This window comes from Lynx canadensis, chromosome D1 (genome assembly GCF_007474595.2).
Source record: "Lynx canadensis isolate LIC74 chromosome D1, mLynCan4.pri.v2, whole genome shotgun sequence".
NCBI lineage: Eukaryota > Metazoa > Chordata > Mammalia > Carnivora > Felidae > Lynx > Lynx canadensis.
The window spans coordinates 103,993,060-104,015,546 of NC_044312.2; the positions used below are offsets into that span (position 1 = coordinate 103,993,060).

Consider the following 22,487-nt stretch of genomic DNA (forward strand, 5'->3'; position numbering starts at 1 on the left):
CACTGCACAAGTAGGATGGAGAGAAGGAAAGATGAGGAGCCCTGGGGTCCAGGGTAGAGAAAGGCCTGAGACCAACTTTACTGGGAGCAGGATGTTAACATCCGGTAGCCATCTCTGCCCCCCTTCCCTTCACTTCCCTTCACCTCCCTGGTGTGTGTATTTATAAGTTATGTGATTGTGTATGAGTGTGCGTGTGAGCGAGTATTGTGAGTGTGTGTGTATGTGTGAATGTATGTGAGTGTGCGTGAGTGTATATGTTTGTGTGAGAGCGTGTGAGTGTGTGTGAGTGTGTGTGTGGAGAGAAAAGTGCACGGTCGAGGCACCAGGAGTCAGGAGACTTAAGCTTGAAAATCAGTCTTGTTATCGCCTCTCTTCCTTGGCCTGTCACCTCTTCATTCACAAAGTTAGAGGACTGTGTTAAGTTCATGGATTAAAAAAAGTTGTTTTTTTTTCTAATGTTAATTCATTTTTGAGAGGCAGAGAGAGACAGAGCACAAGGAGGGGTAGAGAGAGAGACACACACACACAGAATCTGAAGCAGGCTCCAGGCTCTGAGCTGTCAAAACAGAGCCCAGCGTGGGACTCGAACCGACAAACTGTGAGATCATGACTTGAACTGAAGTCAGACACTCAACCCACTGAGCTCCCCAGGCGCCCCTTAAATCCACGAATTATAAATATAATATTACCAATGGAAATATACTTTCAAATGCAAGTTTACATGGAAGCTAATATTTAAAACATGTACAAGGGGTGCCTGGGTGGCTCAGTGGGTTAAGCATCTGACTTTGGCTCACGTCATCATCTCGCGGTTCGTGAGTTTGAGCCCCACATCGGGCTCTGTGCTGACAGTGCAGAGCCTGCTTGGGATTCTCTCTCTCCCTCTCTCTTTCTCTCTCTCTCTGCCCCTCCCCTACTTGTGCGCTCTCTCTCTCTCTTTGTCTCAAAATAAATAAATAAACTTAAAAAAATAATAAAACATGTAAAAAAAAAAAAAGAAAGAAAGAAAGAAAGGAGCTGCCTTGATGGATTGTGGATTGAACAAGAGCCGGGGCCCAGAGCTCAGTGGCTTCATCTCCTCCCCACCTCTTGGAAAAGGCCTGTGCAGGATCCCTGGGATCCCCTGGAACATGGTTTGCAAACAGCCAGGCCACACGTCTCCTCTCCAATTTCTTGCACTGAGGCATTGTAATTATGTTGGGAAGGAGGAAAGTGTCCCTGGCCCCGAAATTCCTGCAGCAGAGCTGAAGTGGTGTGATTTCCCCGAAAACAGGACTCAGAGCTGCCAGACCGAAGCCCACACCTCGGTCTCCCTTAGAGCAAGCTTCTACCTCCTGGCTGAGAAGCTGCTGACAGGCAGCTGCCAGCTGTTGTGGAACCACAGGGAAGGGCTGTGGGGCTGGAAAAGGGACGCTTTCACCCTACAGCTGTGAGCCATTAGCAAAGGACTCCACCCCCCAGAGCTTCAAGTCTTTGTTTGTGAAAAACGGGGAGTGGAATGGGTTAGTCACTGGTAGGTCACTTACAGCTCTCTAAAGGCTTTCTGGGATGTGGCCTGAGTATTAGCATCCTCACAAAAATTTATTGTGCACACAGGGTGTGTCAGGCATGGAGACTGTAGTCAAATCGGAAGACAGACGTGGAACAGTGATGAAGGGTATGGAAAGGAAGCATGGAGTGCTAAGAGAACACACTAGCGGGCCTCAACTTGGACTAGGGGGTCAGGGCGGTCCTCCAAGACAGAGAGAGAGATACAGAGAGGCAGAGAGAGACAGAGACAGAGGCAAAACTGGGAGAATGATGGGGAGAAGTCCAGGAGGACTACAGAGTAGGGGGATGGGTGGGAATGGAGCAGAAGTCAGAGAGATCAGCAGCCTACGTGACCAATTCACTTCCAAACACACCAACCTGGTGTGTAACGCAAAGTCTTGGGCATTTTTTTCTTTTTTTCTTTTTAAATGTTTATTTATTTTTGAGAGAGAGACAGAGAGAGACAGAGAGAGAGACAGAGAGAGAGCACAATCAGGGAAGGGGCAGAGAGAGAAGGAGACATAGAATCCGAAGCAGGCTCCAGGCTCCGAGCTGTCAGCACAGAGCCTGACGCGGGGCTTGAACTCATGGACCATGAGATCATGACCTGAGCCGAAGTCAGATGCTTGACTGACTCAGCCACCCAGGCGCCCCAACTCTTGGACATTTTTATATTCTCTTTTGCTCCCAAATATTTGAGCAAATGAAAGGAACAATCCAAATGACAGCCCTGCCTTAGTTTAAAGCCAGGTTCTCTTTTCTGCTTATTATGGATCTTTGGTAAGAAATACAATTGCTGAGAAGTCTGTTTTGCTTGCGGTTTGCTACGAGCATTGTGAGGCCTTTCCTGAATGCAACCCGCTGTGTAGTAGAATGGGTTGTAAACCTTCCTAAATGTAGTCTGATATGTAATGGAATGAGTGATTATACATAAACTAACCGGCATTTCTCGCTTCTGTAAACCTGCTTGCTTAGCACATTCCCCACCTACCCTACCCCCTTCCCCCTTCCCCCTTTTTTCCTCCCGCCACAAGTAACGGACAAAGCCTTCCCGCCAAAGGACAGACAAGGGACGCCCAATCAGAGAACAACAAATGTCCTTACTTTAAAATCAACTAATCAGGCCCCTCATAATTTGAAACCTCCCCTGTGCTATTTGTCTCTGTCTATAAAAACGCTGTACCAACCCTGATCGTGGCCTCTTGCGTCACCGGCGACGAGTGCGCAGAGGACCAGGTTCGAACCTGCAATAAACGACCCTTGCCGCTTGGCTTTGACTTACGACTCTGGTGGACTTTTGTGGGAGGTTTCGGAACTTCGGGCATTACACAAGCAGTTTGCAAAGATATATAAAATACGCATGGTAATAAAGAATGGTAAGAGACACAAGTTTGGGATGCAGAGGAGAGCCAGGAATAAGAATAAAAGTGCATGCCAGATGACTTAAATTCTTCCTACACATGGGTCACAGATTTTTCTCAGAATTTCTTAGCAGCCAAGGTAGCCAGAGTTCATGTTTCCTTGTTCAGTGATACAGTTCACCCTGTTGATAAGGGGAATACAGAAAAATTGTTGCTAGGAAGGCGGTTGTTAGTCTATTTCTTCTAGAGTCCTCCAGTATAAACAATTCATTGTGGGTGGTGATACAATGTTGTCTCTCTTCTTAACTGGCTTAATCCAGGGCTAGATTTTAAAACATCAATCTTCCTCCTTTATCATCCCCTGACCCCAATGTCTTGATATTGCTCTCAAGACTGTTCTCCCTCCCCTGAGACCACAGCACAGCTGAATATTTCTTTATCTGAACCTAGATGCAAATGCTCTAAGTTGGGAGGGAGCCTCATCACTACTTCTACCTTTGAAAGGCATTACAAATTCATTATTAATTCCATTCTGTTTTTGTTTTAATATTTTAGTTTCTCCCTTGTTTCATGGTCACATGTGATAATTCCGTTTATAAAACTGTTCCACCTAGAAATCCATTTTTGAAGAATGCTGTTCTAAATGAAGGTCGTCACTCCTGGTATATAACATAAGTGATGATCTTACCAAAACTAGGCCTAACTATTTAACAGAAGTCAGTTCTCCTTTCTTTTTTTGCACTTAAATTATGCGTGACTTGAGAAAATAGTCAGTTTTTGACAGAATTTGTTTTAGTTTTCTGGGCAATGCCAAGCATACATATGAGAAGGTGTATTTTCAATTAATGGTCTTTAGTGTCATGTAGATATGTACTTAGGATCTCCCTAACTTGTTAGTGTGTGCCTTTGGGTATGTTACTTGACCTCCTTCCTGAGCCTTACATATTTTATTTCCTGGATAAAAATGGTTAAGACCCCTATCTCATATGTGGTTGTGAGAACTGCTGAGAGTGTGTATAAAGAGTCTTTAGGTAGTATATAGTATATTGTATGTGAATGAAAACAATAAACAATCTTATCCAGTAGGATCATTTTAAGGATTAACAGAATACATATAAAGAGGTTATCAGGTAGGAAAAAAATTAAGTTTTGTTAATATCATCTTTCATCAAGGGTATGAAGAGATAGATGCCCTAGGAGGTTGCTGGCAGGAGCATCACAGCCACTTTAGAGAGAATTTGGCAGTGTCTATTAAAAGTTAAAAATATACAAACCCTTCTATATTAAAAAGGAGCCATACACTACTAGGTACTTATCCAAAGGATATAAAAATGCTGATTCAAAGGGGCACATGCACCCTGATGTTTATAGCAGCGCTATCAACAATAGCCCAATTACAGAAAGAGTCCAAATGTTCATCGACCAATGAATGGACAAAGAAGATGTGTGTGTGTGTGTGTGTGTGTATGTATATATATATATATATATATATATATATATATATATATATAAAATGGAATATTACTGGGAGATCAAAAGAATGAAATCTTGCCATTTGCAATAATGTGGATGGAACTAGAGTGTATTATGCTAAGTGAAAGAAGTCAGTCAAAGAAAGACAAATACCATGTGATTTCACTTATATGTGGAATTTAAGAAACAAAACAGATGAACATAGGGCAAGGGAAGGAAAAATAAGACAAAAACCAAAAGGGAGGCAAACCATAAGAGATTCTTAAATACAGAGAACGAACTGAGGGTTGCTGGAGGGGAGGTGGATGGAATGGAGGTTGATGGGGCTAAATGGGTGATGGAGGGCACTTTTGGGGATGAGCACTGGGTGTCATATGTAAGAGATTAATCAATGGGTTCTACCCTTGAAGCCAATACTACATTGTATGTTAACTAATTTGAATTTAAATTTTATATATATATATATATATATATATATAGTATGTGTGTGTATAACATATATATGCACAAACCCTATTAATAGCAATTCAACTTCTCTGTTTCTACCAGAAAAATTGGGTATTAGCACGAAGAGGTATATACAACTCATATATTGCAACACTGTTAGTAATAAACTAGCAAAAACTGGAAACCACCTAAATGCCCATCAATGCACAATAAGTACATAAATTTTGGTGTGACAATTCTACGAAATAATTTAAGACTGAGGTAGAGTTATATGTATAGCATGGAAAGAGCTCCAAGAAATCATGTTGAGTGAAAAAGCAAGCAGGGTATGGAAGGATCATTCAGTACAATACCGTTTATGTAAATACACACAGAGCCACATAAAGCAGTATTACATAGGGGTACATATATGAATGTTAACACATAGACAGAAAAACTGTCAATTTACATACCAACATAAACAGTCATTACCTCTTGGGGGGAGCAGGAAGGAATTGAAACTGAGAATTATGATCAAAGGAGGCATTTTCTTACCATAGTGTTTTCTTTCTTTCTTTCTTTCTTTCTTTTTTTTTTTTTTTTTTGCAGCAAGGAATCTGTGTGTAAGCTATAGAACTGAAACAGAATTTTAAAAAACTGCTGGGCACAATGCCTGGCATATAATAAGCATCCGATAAGTGTTAATTCCCTTCCTTTGGCATAAAATCTCAAAATTATCTGCCAAGTGCATTTGAATTTTATTCATTCATTAAATGAATATGTATTAAGCACATAATTTTCCCCAGTTGTGTCTTACGTTTCCAAGGAGAGCAGTTTAGACAGAATGTTAACAACTCAGGGAGAAGACATATAACTAAACAAGGAAAAGTAATAAAGTGATAGGTGCTGATAGATGAAATAGAGAATGCTATGGGAACACATTGCAGTAACTCTTAACCTGGTTTGGAGGAGTCAAAGATCAGATCAAGGAACCCTTAACAAATAATCCAAGTGGTCAGAGAATAGATCAAATAGCAGCATGAATTGAAAGAAGGAGCGAAGCAAAGCCAGCTTTGGGGTGCCTGGTTAAATAGTCAACTTCAGCTCAGGTCACAATCTCGCGGTCTGGGAGTTTGAGCCCCGCGTTGGGCTCTGTGCTGACAGCTCAGAGCCTGGAGCCTGCTTCCAATTCTGTGTCTCCCTCTCTCTCTGCCCCTCCCCTGCTTGCTGTCTGTCTCTGTCTCTGTCTCTCAAAAATAATAAACATTAAACGAAAGAAAGAAAGAAAGAAAGAAAGAAAGAAAGAAAGAAAGAAAGAAAAAGAAAGAAAGAAAGAGGCAAACTAGTTATAGCCAAAGTTAATATGGCTTAGGGATGGCTGTCATTATTCACCATGACTTATATCCACAACAATTAAAGAAGCAGGACTTCAGAAATCTTTGTCTTTTGCTCAAGAACCATCTTGTAAAATAGGATCACAGGCCATTTAAAATCCACATTTATTTCTGCTGCAAACTCACTGACTTGGCTGTCCTATCTCATGTCCTGGAGTGGGGTTCCTTCTGAGATAATGCATAAAAATGAAAGCAAGGATGTCAGATCTGTGGGACAGGCTGTGGTCAAATTCCAGAGAGATGGGAGACAATATACAAACTCTAGAACACAAAGTGAAAGTAAGTTGGGGATGGGGTGAGGACAGAGAGGAAATATCCATACAGGGCCAAGAGTGAGAACTGTCCAGGGAACAGATGCAGAATTAGAATTTCCAGGGGAAGTCTCTCTTCCCTGATCCTGTTCCTTAAACCAAGTGGTCCCACCCAGTCACTAGGAGGCTTGAGTCATGAAAATGAAGCGTATGGGACCCTACTCTCCTTTAGAGTTTCTCACCTAACCTTATGTTTGGTTTTTGCTCACTGTGACTTCCCAACTTTGGATCTGCTGATTTGGGCTCCTATTTCTGGCCCAGTGGACTTCATGACCCCACACATGTGACCACTGGCTTATCTCAGACATAGTTTATAGGTATCCTATTTTCTCTTGGCTCTGAACAGTCATTGATGGACACAACTATTTAGGGCTCTAGGGTTCCTAAACCAGAGTCAGACTTCCTGTTCAGTATTAACCATTGGATAGGTACAAATCAAGGGCAAGGGGAACAGAAAATTTGTCCCAAGTAATGAATGGATTGGTATGAGCAGTGTTATATTGTAAAGAGGTCTGTGGTGGATGCTTGTGGTCCTGGAATTATGATCTAACCAGCTCTAAGGTATGGCATTCTGGACCCAGCATCTGATGTCATAAAGCTAAAGAATGTCATCAAAAAGCATATTTATTTTCTATTGCAAGTGACCTAAATTGAAACCATATCAGTCCATGACAAGAAAGGTAAAGGGAAGAAAAACCCTTGTTGAGCCTAATTGTGCAACAGACATGTAGGTTGGGGATCTTGCTTGACATAACTTCTTTAATTTATTACTTACATTCTGTGACCCATTTATTATAATGCCTATTTACATATAGCAAAACTTGATTTTTTTAGCAAACTTTTTTTAAGTCTATTTATTTATTTTTGAGAGAGAGAAAGAGTGAGCTTGAGTGGGGGAGAAACAGAGAGAGAGAGAGAGAGAGAGAGAGAGAGAGAGAGAGAGAGAGAATCCCAAGCAGGCTCTGTGCTGACAGAGCCAAATGTGGGGCTTGTACTCACATGATCATGAGATCATGACCTGAGCTGAAACCAAGAGTTGGATGCTTAACCAACTGAGCCACCCAGGTGCCCCAATTTAAGTTTTTTTTTTTTAACTTAGAGAACCATAAGACACAGAGGGAACATCTGCTTCTTCTGGTTCTTGAGTTTTTTCAATGCATCTTTGATCTCCTTGTTTCGCAAACTGTATATGATGGGATTCAGCATGGGAATCACAGCTCCATAGAGCATGGACACCACCTTCTCTTGGTCCTGTGAGTAGCCAGCACTAGAATGGAGATATGAGAAGAGACCAGAGCCATAGAAGAGAATCACTGTGGTCAGATGAGAGGCACAGGTGTTGAAAGCCTTCATCCGCCCTTGGGTTGAATGGATCTTCATGACAGCAGCAATGATGTAGCAATAGGACACCAGGACAACAAGAGCTGATGTCCCACCAACTGCACACACAACAAGAAAGTTCACTACCTGGCTGAGGAAGGTACTAGAACAAGACAAGACTAGCAGAGGTGGCAGGTCACAGAAAAAGTGTTTAATGACTCGTGGCCCACAGAAATACAGCTGGAATATGGAGCTGGTTTGGACCAATCCCGTGAGGAACCCTCCAGTGTATGCTGTAATGACCATCCCCACACACATGGTGGGTGACATGAAGGCTGCGTAGAACAGAGGGGTGGAAATAGCAGCATAGCGGTCATATGCCATGGCCGCCAGGAGACAGCATTCAGTGGCCCCCATGCTGATGAAGAAGAAAAACTGAGTAGCACATCCCACAAAGGAGATGGTCTTCTGCTGCTTGAAGAAGTCACAGAGCATCTTGGGGGTGATGGAGGACGTGTATGAGATGTCAACAAAGGACAAGTTTCCAAGGAAGAAATACATGGGGGAGTGCAGGCATGACTCCATCCTGATCAAGACAACAAGGCCCAGGTTCCAAGTCAGAGTCACAGAATAGATCCCCAGAAACAACACAAAGAGGAAAGCCTGAAGCTCTGGCTGCTCTGAAAATCCCAAAAGGATGAAGTCGGTTGTTATATTGATGTTCCTTCCCATGGCCATGTGTCTTCTCTTTGCTGCCCGCAGGCCCCAAAATGAGATTCCTGGGGAGTGAAAATCCAGATGAAGAAACCACTTTGTTCTGTCACGGAATCATAGACTCCCTGAGTCACAAGAGACGCTGGAAAGCAGGTGTTCTACCTCTTTCCAACATCAAATCCCCCTCTACAGCATTTGTTGGGTCTTTTGTGGAGATCATTATCATCCTAATCTGATGCACTGTTCATGCAAAACTGACAGGCCCAGACTAGACTGGCAATTTTGCATTATCTGGATCACCACCTTCATTGTCAATGTCGCCACTTTACTAAAGGAAGTTATTAATACAACTTGCACCAAATACTCCTTTTTTCCCACTTGTTTCCAAGCATTGTGGTTGGATTCTTGGGCCACTCAGATTTATGCTTTTTTCTTTTTTTTAATAAAATAAATATGTCAGAAATTGAAATACCTAAAGAGGCAATTCTGTGTTTCTTATCATCATAGTTTGTTCTGACCAGATTTTATGGGGTCAAGGTGTTTTTTCTCCTTTAATCAGTGGAATGAAGCACATAGAGGTGTAAAACACTGGCATCCCCTTTAGAGATTAAAGAAAGGAGTTAAAAATAAAAGTTCAACACTGAATTGCCAGTGTTCATTCTGTACAAATATTATCAACTGATCACAAACGTTGCACCAGGTTTGATAGACCTAACTGTAGATGATGTAAAAAATAATAAAGCATTATTATCAGGTTCAAAATGTTCAACATAATACATGGGACAAACAGAAAGCAGATAAACCACAGCAGCAATGATGTAGCAATAGGACACCAGGACAACAAGAGCTGATGTCCCACCAACTGCACACACAACAAGAAAGTTCACTACCTGGCTGAGGAAGGTACTAGAACAAGACAAGACTAGCAGAGGTGGCAGGTCACAGAAAAAGTGTTTTTCTGTGTGCCCAAGAGAAGTATTGTATAGTGTCCTGGATGTTGGGCATAGCAGGTGGAAGCTTCTGAGAGATGTGTTGCAACACATGAGGGTTCCAACAGTGAGTATGGGGTTACCAGGATGAAAATCTGGTGTGTGAGGGGGTTGGGTAACAGTTGGTTCAGGAAAAGCATTTGCAAAAGCAGAGGAGAGCATAGTACTTGGGATACTTTAAAAATGTCAGCATGGCAGGAGTGCAGCGTGAACAGGGTTAAGAGAGGATAACAGGAGTCTAGTTTTGAGAGACAGTGAGAGGTGGGAAAATTGTGAAAGATCTTTGAAACTCAAAGCAAAGATGGCAAAACATTTGTTTCATAAATATATGTGTATACAACTGCATATGCTAGGTATATAATTGCATATGCTGTATATATAATTGCAAATATGTAATGCTTATTCCTATTTAATTTCAACCTTCTTTCCATTTCTGAACTTTTGTTCCACTTTACCCTGCTCTGTTCTTTTGATAGGATGCATCACCTTCTCCCATTGCATAGAATCGATTGGTTGTTGATACTGATTGTCTGTCTCCCTTAGATTGTAAGCTTAGGAAAACCAGGATTTGTAGGAAATCCAGGAAAACCAGGATTTTGCACCTACAGCTGTACCTGGCACATAGTGGGTGCTCAATAAATATTTTCTGGGTAAATACCATGCTAAGGGGTTTGATCTTTCTCCCATGGGCAAGAGGGAAAATATGAAAGTTTTGTTTTTGTCTGTTTTTAAAATTTTAATTATTTCTTTGTAAACAGGGAACTAGTTGTCAAATATGTGTTTAACAATATAACAGAGCAGTGTTGCTGTGTGGAAGCAGGTGTGGAAGCTGGATAGGAGTGAAAAGGAACTGAGAAGGGAGACCAGACAGTTGCTTTGAGAGCTGGGAGGAAAGTTATTACTGATTTGAGTGAAGATGGGTAGGTTTAGAAGTGCTTGCACCCCTGAGATGTAACAGCACCATTAATTGTGCAGTGCAGTGGGGAGAAAGCCCATAAATGGCCACCTATTCCTTGCCCCCTTTTTTCTCACATTCACAGTCACATCAAAAGAATGTGTTAATAAGTTACATCACGATTCTTCCCCATTTCAACCCAGGAGTCTATAGTATACATCGATTACACTTTTAGTGTGTGATGAAAGTGAATTATCAATCATTTTGTATGATTACTACATCAATAACCTGCTTATCTTGACCTGAATTACCTGGAGATAAAGATACAGAAGTAGAGTATATGACATGTGTTAAATGTCTCTATAATAAAAAGTACATGTAATGTGTATTATATGAATATATTACACATCATATTTTATATGGATATATATGATATATATATAATAGTTTGCATGGCCTGAGAGCCACCACCACTACTTTGATAGCACTTTTGAAATGACACAGCAGTCCTACATCTGCTACCTTATCTGTGGGTATTAAGCAGGGCTCTGATGTCAGCCAGAGTCCATCTCTAACCCCGTATACCCACCTGCAGGCTGTGCGGTCTTGGGCAAGCCAACACTCTTAAATCTCTTTTCATTTCCCTCAACCGCAAAACCAAGACAATGATAGTACTGACCACTTCACAGATCGTGAGGATTAAAAGAAGTAAGTTACATCAAGTATTGGAGAGAAAAAGAAATAATTCCTATTGCTTGACAAATGATCAGCCCTGTAAGGATTTGAATCCCAGTCTCTCCATCCCTAATCTAGAGTTTGTTTTCCACTGCACATGCTGCTTAAAGCCAGGTGCACATGCTTGTACACAACAATGGCTACATTAACCATATACCCTTTGCTGGTGTTATTGCCAATAATTTTCAGGACTATATTGACTTAATTCATCACACTGTGTGCTTTCTTTTGTTTGCTGGCTTGTTCTGTCTACAGCCTTAACTATAAAGTCTGGGAAGACATTATAAGCTCAGTGCCCTGTATAGTTCCTGGCACATAGTAAACCTAAAATAATATTTGCTGAATGAGTTCAATCTACAATAATTTGGAAAGGCACATGTTACAGACCAGAAGTTCATTGAGGTTATAACAGCTAAAGCACTTAAGTGACCAAACCAAGCTTTAAATCACCAGTTCTTTGACTGCACAGCTGCTTCTCTTTCCTGAATGCTGTAAAAGAACCTGAGAAAGGGTCTGAGCAATCCACAGGACCTTATTATAGGCATAGCTGCAACAGATATGATCCTTTCCCCATCCTGACTGATTAGACAAGACTGGATATGTGGAATCTGAATTCTGAAAATCACTGTAAAGAGACTTCTTCACGCCCCCCCCCCCCCCCCCCCCGCCGAAGGTCTGCTTGCCTTTTAACGAGGTTAAAGCCACATACCAAGATAAAGTAGAATGAAGCTCTAATGTGGTAACTCCCAAATAAATTATATAACTGAGGTGCAGAGGGTATTTTCAGTTCAGATGACTTTGTAGGGTATGATAAAGAAAACCCAGAAAGATGAACTTGTAGGAAAAGAAATGTGTTTTCTGCTTTCATCACATTTTTCTTCTCATCTTTGCAGTGTTGACACTTTATAGGTACACAGTAAATATTTGACTGGCTCAATAAAGACTTATAACATATTTACTATAAACTTGCCCTAATTCCAAGATCATTGGATCTGTGCTATTTTAAAGATTTTATTTCATTTTATTTTTATTTTTTGAGAGAGAGGGGGGAAGGGGCAGAGAGACAGGTGGGGAGAGAAAATCCCAAGCAAGCTCCACACCCAGCACTGAACCCATGTGGGGCTCAATTTCACAACCAAGAGATCATGACCTTAACCTGAAATCAAGAGTCAGATGCTTAACCAACTGAGTCATCCAGGTGCCCCTGGACCTGTGCTATTTTAAATGCTGCATGGATGTCCAGAAAACTCTGAAGATATACTTAAAATAATAGAAGTAGAAACCATTTAGGCTAGCCTTTTCCCATTATAAATGATAAAACTAAAGCCAAAGAGAGAGATAGTGAAAGTCTGTACAGCTGTTTGACAGGAGAGGTGGAATTAGAACCTATATCCCCTTTTTAAAAATTCATTTATTTTTTATGAATATAATTTATTGTCAAATTGGCTTACATACAACACCTGGTGCTCATCCCAACAAGTGCCCTTCTCAATTCCCATCACCTATTTTCCCTGTCCCCTAACTCCCTATCCACCCTTAGTTTGTCCTCTGTATTTAAGAGTCTCTTGTGGTTTGCTTCCCTCCCTCTCTGTATCTATTTTTTCCCCTTCCCTTCCCCCATGGTCTTCTGTTCAGTTTCTCAAGATCCACATATGAGTGAAAACATATGATATCTGTCCTGCTCTGACTGACTTATTACACTCAGCATAATACCTTCCAGTTCCATCCACATTGCTGAAAATAGCAGGATTTAATTCTTTCTCATTGCCAAGTAATATTCCATTGTATATATAAACCACATCTTCTTTATCCATTCATCAGTTGATGGACATTTAGGCTCTTTCCATAATTTGGCTATTGTTGAAAGTGCTGCTATAAACATTGGGGTACATGTGCCCCTATGAATCAGCCCTGCTGTATCCCTTGGATAAATTTCTAGTAGCTATTGCTGGGTCATAGGGCAGTTCTATTTTTAATTTTTTGAGGAACCTCCCCACTGTTTTCCAGTGCAGCTGCACCAGTTTTCATTCCCATTAACAGTGCAAGAGGGTTCCCGTTTCTCCACATCCTCACCAGCATCTGTTTCCTGAGTTGTTCGTTTATATCTCCTTTTCTAGGAGTAGTTCTTTCTGCTTTACATTATTCTAAGTTTTTTAATGTTTATTTATTTTTGAGAGAGATAGAGAGACAGAGTGAGGGTGGGGGAGGGTCAGAGAGAGAGGGAGACACAGAATCTGAAGCAGGCTCTAGGCTCTGAGCTGTCAGCACAGAGCCCGACGTAGGGCTCGAACCACAAACAGCAGGATCATGACCTGAGCCGAAGTTGGACACTTAACCGACTGAGCCACCCAGACACCCCTACTTTACCTTATTCTAAAACATGGAAGTCTCATTGGCAACTAGAGAGGATCCAAGGAAACCTGTGATTTGTTTTGATGCAAACACACTTGCACATGCATACACTCATGAGCCTAGAATAACATGAAAAGCACTAGACTGAAAGCTTTTTAAAAAAATGTTAAGCAATAGGGGCGCCTGGGTGGCGCAGTCGGTTAAGCGTCCGACTTCAGCCAGGTCACGATCTCGCGGTCCGTGAGTTCGAGCCCCGCGTCGGGCTCTGGGCTGATGGCTCAGAGCCTGGAGCCTGTTTCCGATTCTGTGTCTCCCTCTCTCTCTGCCCCTCCCCCGTTCATGCTCTGTCTCTCTCTGTCCCAAAAATAAACGTTGAAAAAAAAAATTAAAAAAAAAAATGTTAAGCAATATAAGTCAGCCAGAGAAAGACAGATATTACATGATTTCACTCATATACAGAATTTGAGAAATGTAACAGATGATCGTAGGGGAAGAGAAGGGAAAATGGGATAAAAACAGAGAGGGGGGCAAATCATAAGAGACTCTTAAATACAGAGAACAAACTGAGGGTGATGGGGGTGGGGAGAATGGGTGATGGACATTAAGGAGGACACTTGTTGGGACGAGCACTGGATGTTTTATGTAAGTGATGAATCCCTCGGTTCTAATCCTGAAGCCAAGACTATGCTGTATGTTAACTAACTTGAGAATTTAAAAAAAAAAAAATGTTGATTCAAGTCCTATTCTCCTACCTTTTTGCTGTGTGACCTTGGGAAAAATTATTTGCCATTCTGAGTCTTAATCTTCTTATCTCCTGTCTATATAATAAAAAGAGTGTTTTCTAGTCCACTTTCCTTCCTTTTTTCCACTTGTGAAAAGCAGAACCTTTTTCAAAACAAAATTTTCTGCAGAAGTACAGAATGTAAAATAGGTGAAGTCCAGCTCCTCTGGTTAAGGTCGGAGCAGTAGGGAGAGGGGAAGCCAGCATCCTGTCTGATCTATCTCCCCTTCCTTCAAAAGTCTTTCCAACACTCCCATTCTGTGATTGTGTAATTCACCATTTCTAAAGAAGGACAAAGGGCAGACTCACCTACAACTTCTTAAACTCTGGGCTTTGGTCAGATGGCTAAGACCAGACGCACAGAACTATGGTGAAAACCCATCTCTGCTAGCACCTGAAGCATTGGTTTTGGTTAAAGAGATCAGTAAAATATGGATGGAGCTACTTTAAATTGGCCACTAAGGGAAGGACTTCACAGGACTTTAAAGGGAGGCCAGTTCTCTCCCAAGTACTGGGTCTCTCTTAGCTGTGGGATTATGACATGTCCCAGGGAGCACCTATTGGAAGGTTGGCTGGGTGGTTGGCCTCAGGGGTAAAGAAGATGCCAGCTTTGGTTGGGTGGAGTTGGTTTCCATTGGCCCTGCTTTCATCATATTCTTGGTCTCTGGTCTTATTCCAAAAAGATATCCCCAGAGGCATTGAAAGCCAAGAGTGCCTTTTGGCTTCAAAATAGTGTAACTATTTCAAACAACAGCAATTACCTTTGTAAAGCACTAGATATTTTACAGAAACTTTCCAGTGTAAAAATATCTTTTGGATGACTCCAAGGGTTGGAACCAGGACTAAATGAGTAACAAGAGAGGGAGAGATAGAGAGACAGAGATTATAGGAAAACAATAGGCCAGTCCAAAGGTGGAATGGATGGTCTAGAAAGAGGTAGATTTTCCAGCACTGAAAGTAAGGAGAAAATAGTATACTTGACAGTGGTGGTCTCACCTATATGTAGAATTAAAAATGAACAAACACATAGAAACAGAGAATTGGGGATTGCCAGAGGTGGGAGGTGGGGGTAAGGGAAATGGGTGAAGGTGTTCAAAAGGTACGTACTTCCAGTTATATGATAAATACCTCCTAGGAATATAATGCATAGCATGGTGACTATAATATTATACTTTATATTTGAAATTTCCTGAGTAGATCTTAAAATTCTCATCACAAGAAAAAGATTGTAACTATATGAGGTGATTAGTGTTAACTCAACCTACTGTGGTGATCATTTCACCATATATACAAATATCCAGTCATTATGTTAAACACCTTAAGCTAATGCAATGTCATATGTCAATTATATCTCAATAAATCTGATAAAAATCTGAAAATAGGCTATCAAAAAAAGAGAGAGAAAGAGAAAGTCAGAACTAGTTGACCTTATGCGCTCTGGAAAATTCTAAGATTCTAAGATTCTGTGAAGTAAAGAGAATGAGGAAAGAAGACAGGCATATACTATCACTTTGGGTCTGTGGATTGAGCTTTTTGCAAACTTTATCTCATAATATCCCCACAGTAGCTCTGAAAGGAAAGCATTCTTAAATGCATTTTCAGATAACAAAATGGAATTTTGGAGACATGCTTGCCAAAGGTCACAAGACATATCGAGGCAATGCTAGAATTTGTGCTCAGGTTTTCTAGAATCCAAAGTCCATCCTCGGTCCTTACATCCCACTTCATCCCAGAAGGACAAGAAAAATGGATGGCAATAGGAGGGTGGGGATCATCTGATAGACCGCATTTTTATCTATATGCAGAGAGTTTAAAAGTAAATAACCTTTAGTGGTTTGCCTACAGCATGATTTCCCTTGTGTACATTTTGTTTGTGATTTATCAAATATCCAACTTGAAAAGACTTGAATTCTATTTCTGTGTCCTTGGGAGGGACATGCAAGGAAGAGGAGGAAGTGGGCATTGTGCAAACCCACAGGACTTGTGGCTTCCTTCAAGGATTTGTGAGAAATGGTGGCCACACCCTGTTTATGTTGGCAGCTCTGCAGCTTGCATCTAGACGAGAAAAATCTGTAGTTTCCCTTCTCCACACCTAAGTCCCACCCATTTCTCTTCTACCAAGGCCATAGTCCCCCACTGTGAGGCTAAAAAATTTAGACCCCTTCTACAAATTCCCAGCACCTGACCTTATGCCTACTTTCTTGGGGTCTCTCTAAGACTTGATACGGGGAAAAAGATCATCATTGCCATTGCAGTAGTTTGTATGCAATTAATCTGTTCTAGATGAAAGTAATAAAAATAAAAACAAAACACTCCTTATTGCAGATTGATGGGTATAAAGATGGGGTGCTGGAAGACTGATTTTTAAAAAAATTCTTGCCTTTCTCCTTCCCTCCCTCCTCTCCAAGGCAAAACTTCAGAAAGGGCTCTCTTTGGCATTTGCAGAATAAAATACTATCAATAGAATCAAGGCTTCCTTTTGTGACATCTCCACCCCAGCCCCCTTTTGTCAGTGGTTCTAACCTGATTGTTCATCATCAGCCACTGCCCCTCTAACTGGTCTTTCTGCCTTGAGACTCTCTCCATTTTAGTTCTTCCTTCTTAACCTGGAGGCGGACTTCCCCAGAGCACACAGCTAATCATGTTATTCCTTGCTCAAGAATATTCATTAGTTTGTTGTAGTTCATTAATAGCCTGAGGACATCCAAAGTTCTTGTCCTGATCCTCAGCCCTCACCACTCAGTGACACTTGGTGAATATGGTATGGAAATCAAAGAGGAGAAACAGGAACAAAAGGCCATTGGACATAACAAGCAGGAAGGAGGGTGTGATCAACACAGTTTCAATAGAAGCCCATCCATCTCAGATGGGGTACCTGGAGTGGGGACCAGGGAATCTGCGTAAAGCCAGGTGCTAAAGAAAGCGAGATACAAGTTTGATAGTTAAAGAAGAGAAAGAAATGAAAAGTAGGTACAATGGCTAGCAATGTCAAGTGAAAGAATCCTCAAGATTGGGGAAACTAGAACAGATTTGGAGACTTGGCCTTTGAAGGAAAGGCCATGGAGAGGGATTCTCTATAGCAGTTGTTTTCAATTGTGGTGGCTCCCAGATCACGACCAGTTGTTGGAAGACCCATAATGTAAGCCTGTGCCAATCGGAAGAGACGAAGGAAGGCTGCATGAGAACACAAAGGTAAGCAGTAATGAGAAAGACAAGGAACCCAGAATCAGGAAATGAGGGGTTACATGGGAGGAGGCATACAGAAGGCTGAGTCATAGGAGGCTGGTCTTGTCTGCCTTTGTAAATAGTTGTTTTAGCTCATCAAAAATAGCATAGAAGTTTATTTTTCTGGATCCAGGGTAAGTGGAGAAGGTGGTTTCTTGGAATCTATTTTCAGTCTCAGAATAGACCTATAAACCAGCAAGGTGGTATGATCTAGAAAATAGTTGCGCAACCACATATGTCAGGCAGATATGGCCCTCTACAGTGTCTACTGTATATTCTTTTAAAGAGAGTCCGATATTTCAGTCCTGTTTGGAGTGATGGGATGGGTAGAGCTTCTTCTAGGAAGCCACATTGCTGTGTATCCTCTGCTGAGTAAGCCCACACCAGGCCCTTCCTAAAGAAGCCTTGCTAAGACCAGAAGCTTTGACAAATATGGAGCCTTTGGGGATCATGTATCCAATTAAGTTCTGTTCATTGCAACACTGAGTTGTCCCTTAAAATAGATCTGATAATGATCCAGAGCTGATGTGACTTGGGAAATGTACAACCACCCTGAACTTGCTTTATCTTCGTACTTCTAAGCATTATGTCATTGGGGCTCAATTTCAAACAGAAGAGGCAGCTGTGATTAGAGGCAGGCCATTAGACTGATGAATGTTTACTGGAGAGGACTATACAGCTGGATCCCAGATGCTGGGAAAGGCCTTGTTATGAGGCCATAAAAAGCCAGACCAATAGGGGACACTTAAGTCTATGTGAATATTTGTGTTTTGGGAAGGCAAGAGAAGAGAGGGGAAGACAGCTATTGATTATCAAGTATCTGTTTGTTTCACTGGAATTATTAATTAGTCTTGAAAATCTAAAATTAGTCTTGAAATTCTGTCAGCTGTAACAGATAGAAAGGTAGAGGGAAAAACTGAATAGTTTCTCTCTGTGCACTGCCTCTATTATATCTGATTGGTCTCAAGACACCAGTCTTCTCAAGTTGATCAACGAATGGGTTTGGGCAATCAGCTACACAAGGCTAGGAATGGCAAGGAATGATATATTCTTCACCCATTTATTGCCTCTCCCGAAGACCAAATATCAAGCTCAATAATGCAAGAAATATTTCTAGATCAACTTCACCTCATTGTGATTATTTCATTCTTCTGCATGTTTCTCAAGTCAACATTTATTAAGCCCCTTATATTTAAGGGCAAACATAAAGATGAACTAAATGGTTTCAAGGTCAATGCCTCTCCAAATTCTCTAGCTTCACACTGTCTTGACCTCTATACCTCCACCAACTTGAAATTCTATGCCACCCCAGTCACATGATTTGGCAGCCTTCTCCCAGACCTCACCATAATGGGAAACTGCTTAATTTCAAAATCTAAAATTCTAGAATTTCCCTTTACCAAAACTTCCTGTTTTTCTCCTGTGCAACTCTCAGTCAATCTATTCTTGGTGACTTGCCGCTCCTTAGACCCTCCAAAATTCATGAGTCCATCACTCTGGCTCTGAGTCATTCCTACCACCACCCTTCACCACTTTCTTCTCTTTCCAGTACTAGTCCCAGATTATGTTGCTGATGGGATCAGCTATTTACAGGTGATCTCTAACTCCACAAAGACATTTACTGCCCCATGAAATCCTTCCTGAGCCTCTTGCTGATTCCCTATCATATACCGCACAGCCATTCCAGGATAACCCTTCTTGATACCCTCACCTAGATAGAATTTCTCCCTAACCTAAACTCTCATGGCTTATACATGTTATTCCTTTGTGGCTTCCATCACTTTCTGACTCAGATAATAGTTATGCATCTAATTGTATAATTTCTCTGAGGATTTTCAGACTTTTAACTTCTTCATCTTTGTGTTCCAGTGCCTGTCATCAAATAGATGCTCCATGATGTTTCCTGAATTGATACAGGACAAACTTTCTACAAAGGAACTTTTTAAAAAAGATAACAGCTTCATTGGGATATCAATTGCAAAGTTTAGAGGGGGATAGCTTTACAAAGAAGCAAACTAAAACTTGCCATGGGGATATTAGGTTTCTATTGTCTCATAATGAATTAATGCAAATTTAGCAGCTTCGACAATAGACATACTATCTCAACTTCTTTTCTTTTTCTTTTTTTAAATTTTATTTAAATTCAAGTTAGTTAACATACAATGTAGCCTTGGCTACAGAAGTAGAACCCAGCGATTCATCTCTTACTTATGACACCCATTGCTCATCCCAAAAAGTGCCCTCCTTAATGCTCTCACCCATTTAACCCATCCCCCCATCCACCTCCCCTCCGGCAACACACAATTTGTTCTCTATATTTAAGTCTCTCATGCTTTGCTTCCCTTTGTTTTTATCTTCTTTTTCCTTTGCTTCATACTATCTCAACTTTTGAAAAAAAATTTTTAATGTTTATTGACTTTTGAGAGAAAGAGAGAGAGAGCACAAGCAGAGAGTGAGGGAGACAGAATCAGAAGCAGGCTCCAGGCCCCAAGCTGTCATCACAGAGCCCAATGTGGGGCTCGAACCCACAGACGGTGAAATCATGACCTGAGCCAAAGTCAGACGCTTAACCCACTGAGCCACCCAGGTGACCCTATCTCAACTTCTTAGGTCAGAAGTTTGAACATAGTTCAGCTGGGTTCTCTGCTTACTATCTTCCTCCTGAACAGGGCAAGGGAAGGTATTGGGTTATTTAGCTCCACCTCTTTCTGCATCTTATGAAGTAGGGAGGGAGGATATTTAGTGTCCCTTTTGCAGATGAAAAGTGATAGGTGGAAGTCACTTGGAAAGAACTTATAGCTTAGTTCAAGGAAGAATTTTCTTACAGTCAGAATTTTCTTATCTTTACTGAAACATTAAAGAGACTGAAAGATTGCTGAGTGCTTGGGATGAAGAGAAGTATCGAAGAGAAATATTCTTATCTCCTGGGCACAACACAGAGGTGGATGTATTCAGCCTCTCTTGGGCATGCATGCCAAGATATTTGAAAGGGTAATCCCAGCTAGAGTGGTAACTAGTGGGGGGAAAAAGAGTATTCTATCTGGCCCACTATGGCAGAGGTGCTAACTTCCTGTCCCCTTGGGTGATGCTAATAAACACACTAGGTCACCTCAGCAAGTGGAGCTGAGGCTCTGCTTCCTCATTTATTAGCCAAGCTGTCATGAAGACCAAATGTTTGTGGATATTAACTGTGAAGAGTCACACACACTAAAGTTAGTATCATCACTATCACTAGTCAGACCTGCCTACTGCCCTGTGTTAACTTCTCAATCACTACAGACTCTTGCAATGGATCTCCCTCTACTGGTTAATGAAGGTCTAAGAAGATTTCACATTGTTAGACTGTGTTTGGTGTCGCGTTGTAATAGACATATCATACGTATGTAAGAAATATACTTCATATAATATAAAATTTATTCCAGTTTACTTGCCACTTCATAATCATTGGTTTGTTTGGTCGTCTTCATAGCCATGCAATATATTCCTGGCAATCTATATGTATCTCTAATTGGCACAAGCCATATTTTAATTGCATAAAGAGAAAAATGGCTATTTCAAGAAATCTATGGTGAATCTCTTTATTTCTACTTCTGACCCAAGGGGCTGCCCCCCCTCCTCCTCCATTCTTTAATTGGCTCAGTTCTGTCCCAAGAGCATGGAGCTGTCCAGTATGTCTTGTTGGTGAATGATATATCTGTACCACACCACAGCACAACAGGTGGGGGGAATTGCTAGGATCCTGGCAGTAGTAATCAATCATGGTTCTACCAGAGCCTGAGGTCTGAGACTCTGCAGGGCCATGCAGGAATCTAGCATGGTTTTAAGTGTACTGGTTCCTTAGTTTAAGTGTGCCCTCTTATGTTGAGAAGGAAAGCTGGTAAAAGCAGATAAAAAAAAAGAGTCAGCTAGATGTCCCTGGCTGGATACTCCCCTTGCATACTTTTGGCTTCTGTAATCTTGCTTGTCTCTTGCAGCCCACATAGCACAACTGATAAGTGCCCCCCATTTTTTCCTTGAGCCCCTGCAATCCCACTACCTGTGCAGCCGATAGAAAGTTTCCAAGTACCCAGAAGCTGGCCAGGCATAAAAGTACGCCACATCAGGGCTCGGGGTTCAGCCTTTGGAGGTAACTCTGCTGGGCAAGCACCGGTGAGAAATAAACAGTCTTTTCTGATTCCCCAAGTGCGTGTCCCTTGTCTCTTCCTGGGCACCGAGTATTTGCTGTAACAATGTTGATATAAGAAGGGCAGTTTCTTTTGTATATGGTGACTTAGGAACAGACATGGGTTTGTATTTTACTTTTTATTTTCTTAGGACCTTTAATTTCCATGGTTCATTTCCTTTTTCATTATTACCAAATCTCTACAGAATACCTGCCACAGAAATGGTGCCTTCCCAAGAATGTCACCTTTGGTCCTACACACTTTCCATCTTTGTTCTCTGTTGTTTTTTTATTTTTATTTATTTTTTTTAATTTTTTTTTTCTTTTTCAAACGTTTATTTATTTTTTTGGGGGGACAGAGAGAGACAGAGCATGAACAGGGGAGGGGCAGAGAGAGAGGGAGACACAGAATCGGGAACAGGCTCCAGGCTCTGAGCCATCAGCCCAGAGCCTGATGCGGGGCTCGAACTCACGGACCGCGAGATCGTGACCTGGCTGAAGTCGGAGGCTTAACCGACTGCGCCACCCAGGTGCCCCTCTGTTGTGTTTTTAAAAAGCTTTATTGGAGGGGCATTTTGGTGGTTTAGTAGGTTAAGCATCCAGCTTTGGCTCAGGTTATGATCTTGCAGTTCATGAATTCCAGCCCCGCATCAGGATCTGTGCTTACAGCTCAAAGCCTGGAACCTACTTCAGATTTTGTGTCTCCCTTTCTCTCTGCCCCACCCCCACTCACTCACGTGCTCACTCTCTGTCTCTCAAAAATAAATGAACATTAAAAAATTTTTTTAAATAAAAAGGTTTATTGGAAATTCTGAAGAT

The 22,487-nt window shown here is 41.4% G+C and overlaps 1 protein-coding gene and 1 long non-coding RNA gene across 2 annotated transcripts in view; one reads left to right on the forward strand and one right to left on the reverse strand.

Moving 5' to 3' along the window:
* Positions 1-22,487, forward strand: part of LOC115525685 — a 37,812-nt gene that overhangs the window by 7,084 nt on the left and 8,241 nt on the right. The gene's annotated exons all lie outside the window — the stretch shown is intronic.
* Positions 7,591-8,553, reverse strand: LOC115525684 (olfactory receptor 5A1-like). Its single transcript, XM_030332969.1, has one exon. It carries the CDS (start codon positions 8,551-8,553, stop codon positions 7,591-7,593), a length of 963 nt encoding a protein of 320 aa, XP_030188829.1.

Coding starts and splice junctions, on each gene's coding strand:
- LOC115525684 (XM_030332969.1), bottom strand. CDS start 8,553: ATGGCCATGGGAAGGAACATCAATATAACAACCGACTTCATCCTTTTG.